This window comes from Protomyctophum parallelum, assembly GCF_964188405.1.
Source record: "Protomyctophum parallelum genome assembly, chromosome: 23".
In the NCBI taxonomy this organism is placed as follows: Eukaryota; Metazoa; Chordata; class Actinopteri; order Myctophiformes; family Myctophidae; genus Protomyctophum; species Protomyctophum parallelum.
Genome location: NC_139715.1, coordinates 34,029,091 through 34,048,417, shown reverse-complemented (window position 1 = coordinate 34,048,417; position 19,327 = coordinate 34,029,091). Strand labels below are relative to the sequence as shown.

The 19,327-nt window shown below is 42.5% G+C and overlaps 1 protein-coding gene across 1 annotated transcript in view; it reads right to left on the bottom strand.

Moving 5' to 3' along the window:
• Positions 1-19,327, bottom strand: part of LOC310854246 (uncharacterized protein) — a 109,376-nt gene that overhangs the window by 27,340 nt on the left and 62,709 nt on the right. The window contains exons 17-31 of the mRNA XM_083758821.1: positions 18,106-18,159; positions 17,837-17,881; positions 16,701-16,754; positions 13,227-13,325; positions 11,469-11,513; positions 11,223-11,321; positions 10,969-11,022; positions 10,329-10,436; positions 6,274-6,327; positions 5,770-5,868; positions 4,324-4,377; positions 4,041-4,139; positions 2,750-2,803; positions 552-605; positions 3-56 (exon numbers count right to left, since the gene is read on the bottom strand). Of these exons, the coding sequence (XP_083614947.1) occupies positions 3-56; positions 552-605; positions 2,750-2,803; positions 4,041-4,139; positions 4,324-4,377; positions 5,770-5,868; positions 6,274-6,327; positions 10,329-10,436; positions 10,969-11,022; positions 11,223-11,321; positions 11,469-11,513; positions 13,227-13,325; positions 16,701-16,754; positions 17,837-17,881; positions 18,106-18,159 (1,026 nt within the window). The remainder of the gene's footprint in view (positions 1-2; positions 57-551; positions 606-2,749; positions 2,804-4,040; positions 4,140-4,323; positions 4,378-5,769; positions 5,869-6,273; positions 6,328-10,328; positions 10,437-10,968; positions 11,023-11,222; positions 11,322-11,468; positions 11,514-13,226; positions 13,326-16,700; positions 16,755-17,836; positions 17,882-18,105; positions 18,160-19,327) is intronic.

The window sequence follows — 19,327 nt, the reverse complement described above, 5'->3', positions numbered from 1 at the left end:
ACCTGGAAGCCGATCAGTCCCTGGGATCCCTGCTCGCCTCTCGTCCCCGCCAGTCCCTGAAAACACCAGAAAACACCAGAAAACACCATTCACTTTAAAACATCAGAAAACACCATTCACTTTAACACCAGAAAACACCATTCACTTTGAGAGAAATACATCGCCGTGTTCCGACAAACAAGAGTAGGAAGCAAGAAATGCACTTTCTTGCACGCCACTTTAGCATAGCTTTAGTAACTGCAATCAATCAATCAATCGATCAATCAATCAAGTAGACATCAAAGGGGGCTTGAGCCACTGCACTTTCACCCGTCTGTAAAACAATTTACAATGTAGGCATTTAGCAGACGCTCTCGATCCAGAGAGACTTACATTTAAGCAAAAACAAAAGCATGTCATACATCACATAAATATAAAAAGTAGTTATCATGAATCATGTATAAACTAAGAACGTAACAGTGGAGTATCTATATGTCAACTATACATACTATACTATATTATATATTATACATTAATATACATGTGTATACATATAGTATACATTTACTTACGGCTGGACCGGCCGGTCCTGCTGCACCCGTTTCTCCATCTTTTCCATTAAGTCCCTGAAATAATAATAATAATAATAATAATTATTATTATAATAATAATAATAGTTATACACATGCAGTCAAAACCAGGGGGGGGGGGGGGTGGGGGGGGGAGTACTCAAATGTTGTACTGAAAGTAAAAGGTATCGATTACTACAATAGATTAAATTTCAAATGTACTTGATTAAACGTAACAACGTATTGGCACCAACACTGTATAGTTACTACAGTAGTTACTTTGTAGATTATTATTACTACTAAGGCTGTCAAAAATAACGCGTTAATGGCATTAATCAATTGCGTTAATTAATTGCGTTAAAATATTTAACGCAATTAACGCATGTTATGTTAGTGTTCCCCCTAACATGCGCCCGTGCGCGCGGCTCAGGAACGTCCAGAGCATAACAAATCTGTCACTGTGTAGCACACAGTCATGATTGAACAACACCAGAGAGATAGCTTGTGTATTGTAGTTTGGTTGCAAAGTGGTTTGATTCTGTAACTCTGTTGCGTTACTTTGTCTGCCTAGCAAAGCCCCATTAGGCTACACTGCGCACACACACACACACACACACACACACACTACTAGTGTTAGCTATCAGCGCGCTGCAAGAATCACTCGGGTCCGTCGCAACTTGTGGACATTTTGAAAATGCCGTTAATGTTTGTCCGGCTGGTTTCGTTTTGTCCTACGCGATTACGTGAATCAGCATGGCTGCGCCTGCAGTAGGCTATTACCAAAACAAACACATGGTACTTTTGTGTCGCACATGGAAAGCAACTGGAAACGACCATGGATATATTACAGACAGTTCCCCTGTGCTGCTGTGCACAGCGGAGATAATGCACAACTCCAGGTACGAACCAAAACACTGACTGAAGCTGATTCACGACTAACTATCTCCAGACTAGTCCTGCAGTCCCGCAATGAAGGAGAGACAATCTCGCCTCTCACTACAGTCCACTACAATGCCATTCTAGCCTTAAAACCTACATTTATATGTTATTCAATAATTACTTTAGCGCAAAATATAGGCTTTTCTAAACCAAGCCCTGTTTCCAAAAATGCTTATGTGCCATTATTGTATTTTGTGAATTTCAATTAACTATAGTCTACAGTTTAACCCATTGCTTCTCAGCTATTTTAATTTCAAGGACCCCCAAATTAAATTGATAGAAAGTAGCCTAGGCCATTTTATTATGATTTTCATCTCTGGACTGGGACCCCAGTCTCCATTCATCCATCCATCCATCTTCAACCGCTTATCCCTAGTCGGGTCGCGGGGGCAACAGCTCCACCAGAGTGTTCCAGACTTCCCTCTCCAGAGCAACATTAGTGACTTCCTCCTGGGGGACCGCAGTCTACATGGCCAAAAGCCAGTGTTGATTTAACTCAAAGTGTAGGCTAGGCCTACAAATGCTCACATCACATCATGTCTATTCTAAATGCATTAGAAAACAAAAAACATTCAAAAACGAATGTATATCCGCTTTCTGTCATTTATATTTCCATTTCCACAACAATAAACAGGAAAACATGGCATATTTTGGACATAGTTCAAATGGTGATTAATCATGATAAAATTAATTTTGAAGCTGTGATTAATCTGATAATTTTTTTTAATCATTTGACAGCCCTAATTACTACAAAACATACATTAACCACTTAAACTCTATGCACATTTTTGTCCATTTGAAAATAGCAGATCTACAAGCGTGATGCGACGCATTGTGAACTTGTAGATCTGCTATTTTCAAAAGATCTTCATACATTTGAAAACATAACAAATGGGACATTCTGTACACAATGACTGAGTACTTTCTACTTTTGGTACTTTAAGTACATTTCGATGCCAATACTTTTGATCAAGTGCATTTTGAATTCCGGACTTTTGCTTGTAACAGAGTACTTCTACATTGCAGTATTGGTACTTTTACTTAAGTAAAACATGTGAGTATACTTTTGGAAGCATCTTGGTGAATCAGTGTACTGTACAGGTGAATCAGTGTACTGTACAGGTGAATCAGTGTACTGTACAGGTGAATCAGTGTACTGTACAGGTGAATCAGTGTACTGTACAGGTGAATCAGTGTACTGTACAGGTGAATCAGTGTACTGTACAGGTGAATCAGTGTACTGTACAGGCGTGCCAACCTACCCGTGCACCGTTGCCGCCCTCGGTGCCCGCCTCTCCGGCCTTGCCAGGATCACCCTGAAGAAAAAACAGTAAGATCACGACATTACTGTATGCCCTACTGTACATTACTGTATATACCCTACTGTACATTACTGTATACCCTACTGTACATGGGCAACAGGTGGCCTGGGGGGCCACAATGCGGCCCCTATACCTTCACTTAAAGGTATATTCAGTGATTTCACTCAAAAAACCATAGGTTTCGTTTTTGGCTGTGAGGCAAAGCCTTTCGTCCAATCAGGATAGAGAGCCAAAAACGAAACCTAAGGTTTTTTGACCCCCCCCAGGGGTTAACTCATGGGGACAGGGAGGAACTCCTTATATGGTCAGCACACTCTATAGTAGGGAGGATTATCACAACAAAACAAAAAAATAAGTATTTGAATTAAGTGAAATCACTGAATATCCCTTTAATGTGGCCCTCAGGTTAATATCACAATACTGACCTGGTATTGGTTTCAGCTGTTACAATTACAAACATGCAAACACGACCCGCTTTTAATGAATTCAGTCTAAATTAGTAGCTTAATGAGTAGTATTAAAATGTTGTTATTTTTTTTTTACGTCCAATGTATTTGCATACTTAGTTCATACAGTTAACATTAAGTATAACTAAAGGCATTTGAAAATGTCAAATTAACTCCAATTTAAAAATAGCAAAAGAATAATCTGGATTTCAATTCAAATATGTAGCAAAAATAGCCATATATGAACAAATAACCTCACATAGAGATAATCTGCATTGGTACAGAACAGGTGTTACGGGCTACGGTCAACACATAAAAACTAGACTAAAATGTTAGGAAGGGACTAGTGGACAAGAGATCCAGTATAAGTCAATTTACACTTGGTTGCATGCTGAAAATAGCAGATCTACAAGCTCACAACGCGTCACAGCGCGACGCGTTGTGAGCTTGTAGATCAGCTATTTTCAGCAAGTGTAAAATAAGTAATTATGACAGCAACAAGGCCCGCAAAAATACATTTTAGTCGACTAAATCACCTGTAGATTTAGCCGACTAAAATCTTATGACATTTAGTCGACTAAAACTAGACTAAACACTAGAACATTCCAGGTGACTAAAATGTGACTAAAACTAAGTGAAAACTATGCAAGAGACTAAATGACTAAAACTAAAATAGAAATTTGCTGCCAAAAACAGCACTGCGGTGGAGTACGTCCTAAGAGATGAAGAAGCACACCATGAAAGTGTGCTTGAAAAGCAAAACAACCAAAAAAAGCGTTACTGACAGCGAAGCCTTTGGGTCCCGGAGCCCCCATGGTACCGGACGGCCCTCTGCTGCCCGCGGGACCCCCCGGGCCCGCTTTACCATCGTCTCCTGATGCCCCCTGGGGGGGGGGGGGGGGGGGGGGGGGGGAGAGAGAGAGAGAGAGAGAGAGAGAGAGAGAGAGAGAGAGAAAACAAAACAAATATCCAATTATCCAGTGGTTGAATGAACAAGTAGACCAATGGACCCCCAATAAGACACTGTAACTGTACTGTAACTGTACCAATAAAACACTGTAACTGTACCATTGGTCCCTGCTTCCCCTCCTCGCCTCCAGTACCCTGCAGACCTGTCAGACCCTGCAGAACATCACACACACACACACACACACACACACACACACACACACACACACACACACACACACACACACACACACACACACACACACACACACACACACACACACACACACACACACACACAGACACACACAGACACACACACACACACACACTTGAATTATTTTATTTGGATCTGCACAAGAGGCGTAATAATACAATAGACCCAAACAACACTGATCAGAATTAGGTTATACATTATATGGTCCAACCAGATATAGCTGCTGCACATGCTGCTTAACACACAGAGGGAAAAGAAGAGGAAATATATATATATAGCACATTGTTGACATACTATTACTTGACACAACTAGACAGCATGTTTTTCTTTTGGTTTTTTAAGCCACCTAGGGATAAATGAAACAACGCCTTCTCCAGACAGACAGACTGCCCATAGTAGCTGAGAGAGAACAGTATTTAGCCAGCACACACACACACACACACACACACACACACACACACACACACACACACACACACACACGCTGGTATGAAGTACTTGATATAAACAGAAAACGTTCAGTTCACTAGTCTACACTCTACTCTACACCTGCCTTCATTTCATCTGATTGTCTGTCTGGCAGGCACTTAACAAGCCATCGTTAACTGTGTCTGTTAGAGAGAGGGGCAGAGAAGAGTGGCTTTGCTCAACTTGATTTATACTTATATTCTCCACTCTGATGAAGGTACATGTTCGATATTATATCATGCAGCCTTACTTATTATAGCCTATGTTTTTCGATTTCGGAGACTCCGACGATTAATCGGAAAATGGGTTAATCGGTGGCATCCCTAAAGCATGCAATTTACAATTTACAATTTAGGCATTTATCAGACGCTCTTAATCCAGAGCGATTTACATTAAGCAAGAACAAAAAAAGCATGGGAATACATCACAAAAAAACATTTATCATGAAACATGCGTAAGCTAAGAAAGTAACAGTGGAATATCTATATAATGAAACTATACATATAAACTATACATCTATACTATACTATGCTATACATATGTACTATGGCGTACTATGACTACATGCAATGCAATTATAGTGCTGTCTACATAACATGCTATAAGTCTGTATCAAATGCTATCTAAGCCAACAGAAATGCTATCTAAGGGGTTAGGGTAAGTGCTATGGGCCATGATGGAGTCTGAAAAGGTGGGTTTTCAGACTACGGCGGAAGATTGGGAGTGATGCTGCAGTTCTGACTGCAATGGGAAGTGCATTCCACAGTTTTGGAGCCAGAAGGGAGAAGAGTGCACACACACACACACACACACACACACACACACACTACATATATGCACTTTGAGAGGGACACTGTACTTGGCAAAGAGACTGAACGTACCCGTGCGCCCGTAAGCCCCGCCTCTCCGTTGCGTCCCGGATCTCCGTTGGTGCCCTTGGCGCCGAGCGAGCCTGACAGACCTCTCTCCCCCTGGGAACCCTGGACAGAGAAAACGCCTGCCGTTCAGTGTGTCATTATGTGTGTCAATTATCTAATGTAACCCTGGGCGCTACACTTCCTCTGCCAACCTGGGGGAGGGGGGGGGGGGGCAGCGGACTGACCTCATGCTTCCTGCAATGCATGAGGAGTCCAAGCTGCTTCTTTTCACCTGACAGGGGGGGGGGAGTTTCCCCGGCCGGACGTTTAGAGACCAGGACTTTTTCTAGCTAAATTAACATTGCATTAAGACTCAGACTAAAATACTAAAAGACTATGGTTTACATCACATTAAGACTAAGGTTTTTCAGAAGACTAAATAGGACTATATAAGACTAAACGGTGTGTTATTCAAAAGACTAAATCAAAATATTCCAGAAAACATTAACACTGGAGTCAACAACATACCTTTTGTCCAGGCAAGCCATCTGCCCCGGGGAACCCTCTGTTTCCACCAGCGCCCTGCCAAGGTACAGACATTATACAGTTAGATTAAGATAGATCTGTATTCTGTTTCCACCACAGCGTCCTGCCAAGGTACAGACACTATACAGTTAGATTAAGATAGATCTGTATTCTGTCTCCACCAGAGCCCTGCCAAGGTACAGACACTATACAGTTAGATTAAGATAGATCTGTATTCTGTTTCCACAGCGCCCTGCCAAGGTACAGACATTATACAGTTAGATTAAGATAGATCTGTATTCTGTCTCCACCAGCGCCCTGCCAAGGTACAGACACTATACAGTTAGATTAAGATAGATCTGTATTCTGTCTCCACCAGAGCCCTGCCAAGGTACAGACACTATACAGTTAGATTAAGATAGATCTGTATTCTGTTTCCACAGCGCCCTGCCAAGGTACAGACATTATACAGTTAGATTAAGATAGATCTGTATTCTGTCTCCACCAGCGCCCTGCCAAGGTACAGACACTATACAGTTAGATTAAGATAGATCTGTATTCTGTCTCCACCAGAGCCCTGCCAAGGTACAGACACTATACAGTTAGATTAAGATAGATCTGTATTCTGTTTCCACAGCGCCCTGCCAAGGTACAGACATTATACAGTTAGATTAAGATAGATCTGTATTCTGTCTCCACCAGCGCCCTGCCAAGGTACAGACATTATACAGTTAGATTAAGATAGATCTGTATTCTGTTTCCACCAGCGCCCTGCCAAGGTACAGACATTATACAGTTAGATTAAGATAGATCTGTATTCTGTTTCCACAGCGCCCTGCCAAGGTACAGACATTATACAGTTAGATTAAGATAGATCTGTATTCTGTCTCCACAGCGCCCTGCCAAGGTACAGACATTATACAGTTAGATAATAGATCTGTATTCTGTCTCCACCAGCGTCCTGCCAAGGTACAGACACTATACAGTTAGATTAAGATAGATCTGTATTCTGTTTCCACCAGCGCCCTGCCAAGGTACAGACATTATACAGTTAGATTAAGATAGATCTGTATTCTGTTTCCACAGCGCCCTGCCAAGGTACAGACACTATACAGTTAGATTAAGATAGATCTGTATTCTGTCTCCACCAGCGTCCTGCCAAGGTACAGACACTATACAGTTAGATTAAGATAGATCTGTATTCTGTCTCCACCAGCGCCCTGCCAAGGTACAGACATTATACAGTTAGATTAAGATAGATCTGTATTCTGTTTCCACAGCGCCCTGCCAAGGTACAGACATTATACAGTTAGATTAAGATAGATCTGTATTCTGTCTCCACCAGAGCCCTGCCAAGGTACAGACACTATACAGTTAGATTAAGATAGATCTGTATTCTGTCTCCACCAGCGCCCTGCCAAGGTACAGACACTATACAGTTAGATTAAGATAGATCTGTATTCTGTCTCCACCAGCGCCCTGCCAAGGTACAGACATTATACAGTTAGATTAAGATAGATCTGTATTCTGTCTCCACAGCGCCCTGCCAAGGTACAGACATTATACAGTTAGATTAAGATAGATCTGTATTCTGTCTCCACCAGCGTCCTGTCAAGGTACAGACACTATACAGTTAGATTAAGATAGATCTGTATTCTGTCTCCACCAGCGCCCTGCCAAGGTACAGACACTATACAGTTAGATTAAGATAGATCTGTATTCTGTTTCCACAGCGCCCTGCCAAGGTACAGACATTATACAGTTAGATTAAGATAGATCTGTATTCTGTCTCCACAGCGCCCTGCCAAGGTACAGACACTATACAGTTAGATTAAGATAGATCTGTATTCTGTCTCCACCAGCGTCCTGCCAAGGTACAGACATTATACAGTTAGATTAAGATAGATCTGTATTCTGTCTCCACCAGCGTCCTGCCAAGGTACAGACACTATACAGTTAGATTAAGATAGATCTGTATTCTGTCTCCACCAGCGCCCTGCCAAGGTACAGACACTATACAGTTAGATTAAGATAGATCTGTATTCTGTCTCCACCAGCGTCCTGCCAAGGTACAGACATTATACAGTTAGATTAAGATAGATCTGTATTCTGTCTCCACCAGCGCCCTGCCAAGGTACAGACATTATACAGTTAGATATTAAGATAGATCTGTATTCTGTCTCCACCAGCGCCCTGCCAAGGTACAGACATTATACAGTTAGATTAAGATAGATCTGTATTCTGTCTCCACCAGCGTCCTGCCAAGGTACAGACATTATACAGTTAGATTAAGATAGATCTGTATTCTGTCTCCACCACAGCGCCCTGCCAAGGTACAGACATTATACAGTTAGATAATAAGATAGATCTGTATTTGTCATTGCAACGCAGGGCCGGATCTACCATATGGGCACTTTGGGCACGTGCCCAGGGGCCCTTGGGCACCAGGGGCCCCTCAATATTTTTTTTCACACAGAAAATGTCCCTGCTAATCCGAATGAAATAAATGGTGTCTAAAAAGATTAGTGTTTTATTGTTGCATTTGAAGGGCAGCTGAAAAGTGCAAATTGTGTGTGTAAAGCAGCAACAATGCGCTCGATTGGCTGTCACTCTGGGGGGGGGGGGGGGTAGGTGACCGGAAATAGGCCAATATATCGGCATAAAACCGCCCCAAAACGGCTCCCAAAAACAGCAAAAAATGTTGTGCGCGGGTGAAGGGGGGGGCCTTCGAGCTTCAGTGCCCAGGGGCCCTCAGAGGTTAATCCGCCCCTGTTGCAACGTGTACAACGAAATTAAAAGTGCCAACCAATCAGTGCATCGATTCGTATCACAAAACAACATACAAGCTAAAAAAACAAACACACATGACTTCTTGTTATTGCACTAATGCACCAACATGTAATTTCAGCTGTTATCGCACAACAAACCCTTATTGCACTTTAAGATAGCAGAGTTAAGACCCCATAGATGGGATGGTAACTGTTATTTACCTTATATACCGTACTTTACTGTCCAATATTATTGTGTGTGGGTGTGTGTGTGACTGTGAGAGTGTGTGGGGGTGTATGCGTGGGTGTGTGAGTGTGAGCGCGTGCGCGCGTGTGTGCATTTATCTACTGTCTACTTTTTATTTACTGAGTTGGCAACACATACTGTAATGTTCAATTGTTTGTCTTTTTGCTTTCTGTATGTCCTTGTCTATTTCTGTTCATGAAAAATGAATAAAATTTGAGTTGAAAAAAGAAAATGGAAAAAAAAGAAAAAAAGATAGCAGAGTTAATACGACCATTCTTGTCTAGTTGTTGTCAAACATACCTGGCAAAAAAATAAAAAGTGTGCAAATGATTTGGTCATCATCACAGCCGTTCTCTAGACAAGGGTTCATTCTGAACTGCACACTAAACCCAAGCGTTTAGGTTATAAACAGTTTTAAACACATATTTGTAACACTTTTTAAACGTGTCACAGTGTTTAGATTATAAACAGAAGAACATGTTTAATCGCCTGTAACACTTTTTAAACACATAAACGTGTTTAGTTTTTACAATCAAAGTCAGTCATATTATAGGTGTTTAGAATTCAAACACTAGGTGTTCTGGTGAGGTGTTTGAGTGAACTCGTGTTCTACTGTATTTTATGACCATTAATAAACACTTGGCATTTTATTATTACACACATGGGGCTGTATTTTGCGTGTCTTAAGTACCAGGTCTTATTCCCTAACTTGAGTAAACTAAACACCTGGAGGCGTGGTCAATGCTCTTTGGCCACTCAGAATAGCCAAATGGCATTGATCACGCCTCCAGGTCTTTAGTTTACTCAAGTTAGGTAATAAGACCTGGTACTTAAGACACGCAAAATACAGCCCATGGTGTTTAGGTTTTAAACACGTCACATGTTCCAGGGATTTACAGTGTGGGTACTGTAGTCTCTCAGTCAAATCTGGTCACATTTGTAGTTTTTGATACAGTACGGCCACACAGACCATTATGGACCCGTAATAATTGGTACCGCGACCCGACCCGGTGTGTGGTGTGTAAAGGGAGGTCTGGACTCACGCTCTCTCCACCCGGTCCTGGGGTACCGATGGATCCGCCGTCTCCACGCAGACCCCTCTTCCCCTCCTCTCCCATGGGGCCCAAAGGACCCTGGGCCCCTGACATACCCTAGGATCACATCAAAATCAATTTGATTAATCAATTAAATCAATCAATGAATTAATCATTTGACAAATCAATGAAACAGGCAACCATTCGGGACTTCTACTTGTAACATAGTAGTTCTATATTGCAGTATTGATACTTGTCACTTGTGACATTGATACTTGTGACATTGATACTTGTCACTTGTGACATTGATACTTGTCACTTGTGACATTGATACTTGTCACTTGTGACATTGATACTTGTCACTTGTGACATTGATACTTGTCACTTGTGACATTGGTACTTGTCACTTGTGACATTGATACTTGTCACTTGTGACATTGATACTTGTCACTTGTGACATTGATACTTGTCACTTGTGACATTGATACTTGTCACTTGTGACATTGGTACTTGTCACTTGTGACATTGATACTTGTCACTTGTGACATTGGTACTTGTCACTTGTGACATTGGTACTTGTCACTTAGTAAAAAATGAGAAGAAAGCAGCAGCAGACATGCTGACCGAATGAATTTTATTTCAATCTCACCGATTCTCCTTTCAACCCCGGTTCTCCTTTGAATCCGGCCACCCCACCGTCTCCCTGTGAGAAAACATGACATCATTATGACCCTCAGAACGTAAAGCAGAGGCTAATGTACACTTATGGAAAAGCACATGTTTAGAAATATTGAAGTGGCAGTTGGATTTGGAGTGTCAGGCTAGATGAGACAGTGTGTGTGTGTGTGTGTGTGTGTGTGTGTGTGTGTGTGTGTGTGTGTGTGTGTGTGTGCGTGTGTGTACCAGTGTTCCCTTGGGCCCTGACATCCCTGTGGAGCCCTGAGGGCCGGGGGCCCCCAGAGGGCCCAACAGACCGGCGGGCCCTGTGATTCCTGCAATGCCCTGCAGGGGGCGATCAGAACGGAAACACACAATGACGTTAGGACATTGAGGGGGGGCAGAAAACTTGAACTTTGACCTGTGTTCTGGCACAATGGCGGTAATAACGGTGAGTTAATGGTGATAGATTGTGCAGCTCTGTACTCTCACCGTTGGACCCTTGCTACCAGCCCCTCCATCTTGTCCTGCCGGGCCCTGTTAAAAAAAACACAAACAAAACGTATGCGTCAGCGAAGATCCGTGGTTTTAAAATGGTAAATGGTAAATGGTGCATTTATATAGCGCCTTTATCCAAGGCGCTTTACAGAGATTGTGCATTACATTCACCCATTCACACACACACATTCATACACTGATGGCAGCGGAAACCATGCAAGGTACCAACCAGCACATCAGGAGCAATTAGGGGTTCAGTGTCTTGCTCAAGGACACTTCGACAGTAACTCTGGGGGAGCCCGGGTTCGAACTGGCAACCTTACGGTTACCATCCACTCATCCAGGCACTCTACCCCTGAGCCACCGCCGCCGTTTTAGACCCTTTTCATGTCAAGGTCCATTATTTATTCTGCATCTGAGCCACGGACCACCAGACCACGAATGCAGCGTTTACTACATGGTGAAAGAAATGCAAATGCCCTCCTCTCCTCTCCATGCCATGCTGGAAGGAAGGAATGAAGGAAGGCAGCGTTCAGGAGAATTTATTTTTTCCCCCAAAGTCTCCTGAACTTGAACACAGTATTTTGCGTTGAACAAATTAGTTTATAAATCCATGTCGTTACACACACCGCATCTCCACTAGAGAAGCTCTCAACGCGTCGCAGCGCGACCCGTTGTGAGCTTGTAGATCTGTTATTTTTGTCCACACTGCAGCAGAACATCCTTTATGTTCTGACCACACTGCAGCAGAACATCCTTTATGTTCTGACCACACTGCAGCAGAACATCCTTTATGTTCTGACCACACTGCAGCAGAACATCCTTTATGTTCTGACCACACTGCAGCAGAACATCCTTTATGTTCTGACCACACTGCAGCAGAACATCCTTTATGTTCTGTCCACACTGCAGCAGAACATCCTTTATGTTCTGACCACACTGCAGCAGAACATCCTTTATGTTCTGACCACACTGCAGCAGAACATCCTTTATGTTCTGACCACACTGCAGCAGAACATCCTTTATGTTCTGACCACACTGCAGCAGAACATCCTTTTTGTTCTGACCACACTGCAGCAGAACATCCTTTATGTTCTGACCACACTGCAGCAGAACATCCTTTTTGTTCTGTCCACACTGCAGCAGAACATCCTTTATGTTCTGACCACACTGCAGCAGAACATCCTTTTTGTTCTGACCACACTGCAGCAGAACATCCTTTATGTTCTGACCACACTGCAGCAGAACATCCTTTTTGTTCTGACCACACTGCAGCAGAACATCCTTTATGTTCTGACCACACTGCAGCAGAACATCCTTTATGTTCTGACCACACTGCAGCAGAACATCCTTTATGTTCTGACCACACTGCAGCAGAACATCCTTTATGTTCTGACCACACTGCAGCAGAACATCCTTTTTGTTCTGACCACACTGCAGCAGAACATCCTTTATGTTCTGACCACACTGCAGCAGAACATCCTTTATGTTCTGACCACACTGCAGCAGAACATCCTTTATGTTCTGACCACACTGCAGCAGAACATCCTTTATGTTCTGACCACACTGCAGCAGAACATCCTTTATGTTCTGACCACACTGCAGCAGAACATCCTTTTTGTTCTGACCACACTGCAGCAGAACATCCTTTTTGTTCTGTCCACACTGCAGCAGAACATCCTTTTTGTTCTGACCACACTGACCACTCACATCCTTCCCCAGGTGTCACATGTCATTATTCTGACCACTCACATCCTTCCCCAAGTGTCCAGACTGTCCTGGATGTCCAGAGTCTCCTCTGCCTCCCTGGAGTCCTTCCGGACCTCTCACTCCAGAGTTTCCAGCCTCTCCCTAAAAAAAGAAAAGACAAGGAACGGATCGGTACGGAGGATTAGAGTTCTGATATCTGTTTCAATTCTGTTTCAATTTACAATTACAATGTAGGCATTTATCAGACGCTCTTGATCCAGAGCGACTTACATTACGCAAAAACAAAAGCATGTCATACATCACATAATATAAAAAGTAGTTATCATGAATCATGTATAAACTAAGAACGTAACAGTGGAGTATCTATGTCAACTATACATACTATAGTATATTATATATTATACAATAATATACATGTGTACTATAAAGTGCTATGACTACATAAAATGCAATTCTAGTGCCGTCTACGTAACGAGCTCTAAGTCTGTCTAAGATACTATCTAAGTCTACATAAAGTGCTATCTAAGGGGCTAGGCTAGGGTAAGTGCTACGGGCCATGGTGGAGTCTGAAGAGGTGGGTTTTCAGACTACATACGGTGGAAGATTGGGAGTGAGGCTGCAGTTCTGACTGTGTTTCTTTGCTTTTATCGGCCAATAGCCACGTTTGTCCACCTTTGACTAGATACTGTTCACACTGAAGCTGTGATCTAGATACCGTTCACACTGAAGCTGTGATCTAGATACCGTTCACACTGAAGCTGTGATCTAGATACCGTTCACACTGAAGCTGTGATCTAGATACCGTTCACACTGAAGCTGTGATCTAGATACCGTTCACACTGAAGCTGTGATCTAGATACCGTTCACACTGAAGCTGTGATCTAGATACTGTTCACACTGAAGCTGTGATCTAGATACCGTTCACACTGAAGCTGTGATCTAGATACCGTTCACACTGAAGCTGTGATCTAGATACCGTTCACACTGAAGCTGTGATCTAGATACCGTTCACACTGAAGCTGTGATCTAGATACCGTTCACACTGAAGCTGTGATCTAGATACCGTTCACACTGAAGCTGTGATCTAGATACTGTTCACACTGAAGCTGTGATCTAGATACCGTTCACACTGAAGCTGTGATCTAGATACCGTTCACACTGAAGCTGTGATCTAGATACCGTTCACACTGAAGCTGTGATCTAGATACCGTTCACACTGAAGCTGTGATCTAGATACCGTTCACACTGAAGCTGTGATCTAGATACCGTTCACACTGAAGCTGTGATCTAGATACCGTTCACACTGAAGCTGTGATCTAGATACCGTTCACACTGAAGCTGTGATCTAGATACTGTTCACACTGAAGCTGTGATCTAGATACCGTTCACACTGAAGCTGTGATCTAGATACCGTTCACACTGAAGCTGTGATCTAGATACTGTTCACACTGAAGCTGTGATCTAGATACCGTTCACACTGAAGCTGTGATCTAGATACCGTTCACACTGAAGCTGTGATCTAGATACCGTTCACACTGAAGCTGTGATCTAGATACCGTTCACACTGAAGCTGTGATCTAGATACCGTTCACACTGAAGCTGTGATCTAGATACTGTTCACACTGAAGCTGTGATCTAGATACCGTTCACACTGAAGCTGTGATCTAGATACCGTTCACACTGAAGCTGTGATCTAGATACCGTTCACACTGAAGCTGTGATCTAGATACCGTTCACACTGAAGCTGTGATCTAGATACCGTTCACACTGAAGCTGTGATCTAGATACCGTTCACACTGAAGCTGTGATCTAGATACCGTTCACACTGAAGCTGTGATCTAGATACTGTTCACACTGAAGCTGTGATCTAGATACTGTTCACACTGAAGCTGTGATCTAGATACCGTTCACACTGAAGCTGTGATCTAGATACCGTTCACACTGAAGCTGTGATCTAGATACCGTTCACACTGAAGCTGTGATCTAGATACCGTTCACACTGAAGCTGTGATCTAGATACCGTTCACACTGAAGCTGTGATCTAGATACCGTTCACACTGAAGCTGTGATCTAGATACCGTTCACACTGAAGCTGTGATCTAGATACCGTTCACACTGAAGCTGTGATCTAGATACCGTTCACACTGAAGCTGTGATCTAGATACCGTTCACACTGAAGCTGTGATCTAGATACCGTTCACACTGAAGCTGTGATCTAGATACCGTTCACACTGAAGCTGTGATCTAGATACCGTTCACACTGAAGCTGTGATCTAGATACCGTTCACACTGAAGCTGTGATCTAGATACCGTTCACACTGAAGCTGTGATCTATAGCCTGTGTTTTAGAATAGACATATTTGGCGTTTGCCTTGATGTGCAATACAGCCGATCCATTAAGAACAGTTGAATGACGTCCATGTGCAATTGAGAAGGTTTGGAGATAAGTTCCTTATAGCTAAAATAATGATCAACTAGTCCAAGGGGTTCTCAACCTCTTAGGGCCGATTCATACTCCTATTTTAACGCTGTTTCGGCGCTGTAGAGCCCAAATGATTTCGGCTCGTCAGAAATTTTTAGTAGCACCGAAGAGCCGACTTTAGGACGGTACCCCCCCCCCCCCCCCCCCCAAACCTAAAATGACGTCACATTGTAGGCTCTACAGCGAACCGAACCGACTTTTATTCGGCTCTAAAATAGGAGTATGAATCGGCCCTTAGGCTGGGCCTGGGGACCCCCCCCCCCCGCGACCCCCGCTCCGCTCCCCTTCCCCAATACCAACTGACTGCAAAAATAACCTTAACCCATTCTGACCTGAGATCAGATTCTAAAAATGTCTTCTACATCCTGACAGTTTTCTGAAAAAGCTATGTTTCTATGTCAGTGGGTTTCTTTTTTCTTTTCTTTTTTTAAATTGCAGAGCTTGTAGATAAATAGATGAATCATAACATAATGCTAACACCAAAAGGGGTTAATATTAGAGAAAATATATCATAAATGAATACTGAAACCAGATATAATCATTAAGGAAAGTTTATGCATGTACTCTGTGTACTATGCAAACTCTTCTTTTTTATATATATAATTTGGGGAGCCCCCAAAATAATTTGGCCCCTCCCCCCCTAGGGGTCGCGACCGACGCTATGAACTAGTCCATACCGGTTTGAGGATTCATATCAGTTTGGCGATAATTATGACGATATTATTGTTTTCTTTCTTTAATTATGAAGATATTGTTTTCTTTCTTTCACTGAATGTTTTAATTATGACGGTATTATTCTTTCCTTTCTTTCACTGAATGTTTTTACACCATACATTAAATGCACACCCTTGAATATACTTGGGTAAATTAATAAGATACTTTTAACACAATGAGTGCCACCTGGTGGACAAAAACAGTAGTGGCACTTTCCAGTTCCCAGATTGTGCTGGACGTCACATGGTCAGTCACATGGTCAGTCACATGGTCAGTCACATGGTCAGTCACATGGTCAGTCACATGGTCAGTAAACTCACCTTCATTCCGGGGTTGCCGGGGTACCCAATGACACCGGTGATTCCCATTGGACCCTGTGGTGATGACATCACTCAATGTCAAAGAACTGCTTCAACTGTTGATCCACATTCAACTATAGTTCCACGATATAGGGTGTGTTCCAAAAACATAGCATGCAACTAGTTCCACAATATAGGGTGTGTTCCATAAACATAGCATTCAACTAGTTCCATAATATAGGGTGTGTTCCATAAACATAGCATTCAACTAGTTCCATAATATAGGGTGTGTTCCATAAACATAGCATTCAACTAGTTCCATAATATAGGGTGTGTTCCATAAACATAGCATTCAACTAGTTCCATAATATAGGGTGTGTTCCATAAACATAGCATTCAACTAGTTCCACAATATAGGGTGTGTTCCATAAACATAGCATTCAACTAGTTCCATAATATAGGGTGTGTTCCATAAACATAGCATTCAACTAGTTCCATAATATAGGGTGTGTTCCATAAACATAGCATTCAACTAGTTCCATAATATAGGGTGTGTTTCATAAACATAGCATTCAACTAGTTCCATAATATAGGGTGTGTTCCATAAACATAGCATTCAACTAGTTCCATAATATAGGGTGTGTTTCATAAACATAGCATTCAACTAGTTCCACAATATAGGGTGTGTTCCATAAACATAGCATTCAACTAGTTCCACAATATAGGGTGTGTTCCATAAACATAGCATTCAACTAGTTCCATAATATAGGGTGTGTTTCATAAACATAGCATTCAACTAGTTCCATAATATAGGGTGTGTTCCATAAACATAGCATTCAACTAGTTCCACAATATAGGGTGTGTTCCATAAACATAGCATTCAACTAGTTCCATAATATAGGGTGTGTTTCATAAACATAGCATTCAACTAGTTCCACAATATAGGGTGTGTTCCATAAACATAGCATTCAACTAGTTCCATAATATAGGGTGTGTTCCATAAACATAGCATTCAACTAGTTCCACAATATAGGGTGTGTTCCATAAACATAGCATTCAACTAGTTCCATAATATAGGGTGTGTTTCAAAAACATAGCATTGAGTAGTTCCATCATATAGGGTGTGTTGTAAAAAGATTCAATCATTCGCTACTTACTATTGGCCCTGTTTTACCAAGATGGCCGTTCTGGCCCCGTTTTCCCTGGGGAGGGGGGGGGGGGGGGGGCGAGAGAGAGAGAGAGAGAGAGAGAGAGAGAGAGAGAGAGAGAGAGAGAGAGAAAGAGAGAGAGAGAGAGGGAAGGAGAGAGAGAGAGTTAATCGTTCAACTACAGAACATTGTGAATAATCCTCGATGACTCCAAATCACGCAAAGACGTAACGTTGACAGAGCAGGAGAGACAGACGGTATAGGAAAAGCAGCCTTACGATTGGTCCACTGGGTCCCAGTCTCCCTCTCTCTCCGGCCATTCCCGCGGCTCCCTGAAAACAGAGGACGACAGGGGGCGGGGCTGAGCGTCTGACTGAGCAGGGCGCCCCCCGGTGGCCACGGGGGGTACCACCGTAATGCTGTCTATGTGCTGTCTGCATCGGTGTTGATTTAGTCGACTAAAACTAAGGCGAAAAATGTTCGTCGACTACCTTATTTTTCACTGAGGGAAACTAAATGGAAACTAAAAGGAAACTAAATGGAAACTAAAAGGAAACTAAAAGGAAACTAAATGGAAACTAAAAGGAAACTACTAAGGAAACTAAATGGAAACTAAATGGAAACTAAATGGAAACTAAATGGAAACTAAATGAAAACTAAGCTATGATGACTAAAACTAAGACTAAATATACTGACCATTTCGTCAACAAATTAAAAACTAGACTAAAATGTCAGGAAGGCACTAGTGGACAAGAGATCCCGTAAGTCATTTTACACTTGGTTGCATGTGTGAAAACAGTCATCGAGGCCCGCCAAAATACATTTTAGTCGACTATATTAACTGTAGATTTAGTCGACTAAAATCTTATGACATTTAGTCGACTAAAACTAGACTAAACACTAAGACATTCCCGGTGACTAAAAGGTCACTAAGGGCGCTTTCACACCGGACATGTTTGGTTCGTTTAAAACGAACCATGGTCCGCTTACCCCTTTGGTTCGGTTGGTGTGAACGTGCATACGAACTCTGGTGCGGATCAAAGAAACGAACCATGGTCCGCTAAAAAAGGCCGAACTCGGTTCGCTTCCAAACGAACCACGGTGCGGTTCGTTACTGGTGTGAATGCATTCGGACTTTATAGAGGACCAAATACAGGACGATAGGCAAAATAGCCGTCGGGCGTCGGCAGTTGTGAGGCTGCATTAATAATTATAGGCTAGTTATAAAAGCATGTCTTTTTTTACGGGGATCATATGACAGCTGACAGTCTGATTTTAATAGTAGACGCATACAGTATATGTCGAGGCGCAGCGCAGCATACGAGGTTCACATGCGCAAAATGTACAAGTTATCGACATGGAATGGTGCACGGTATGGCACACGATGTTAGCTTGTAGATCTGTTTATTTTAATCATGCGCCGGCCGCCGCCACGCATGATAATCTGCGATGCATGAGTCTTCATGCGAGTTTCTCTTTCAACTCGTGTCCCCTCCTTTT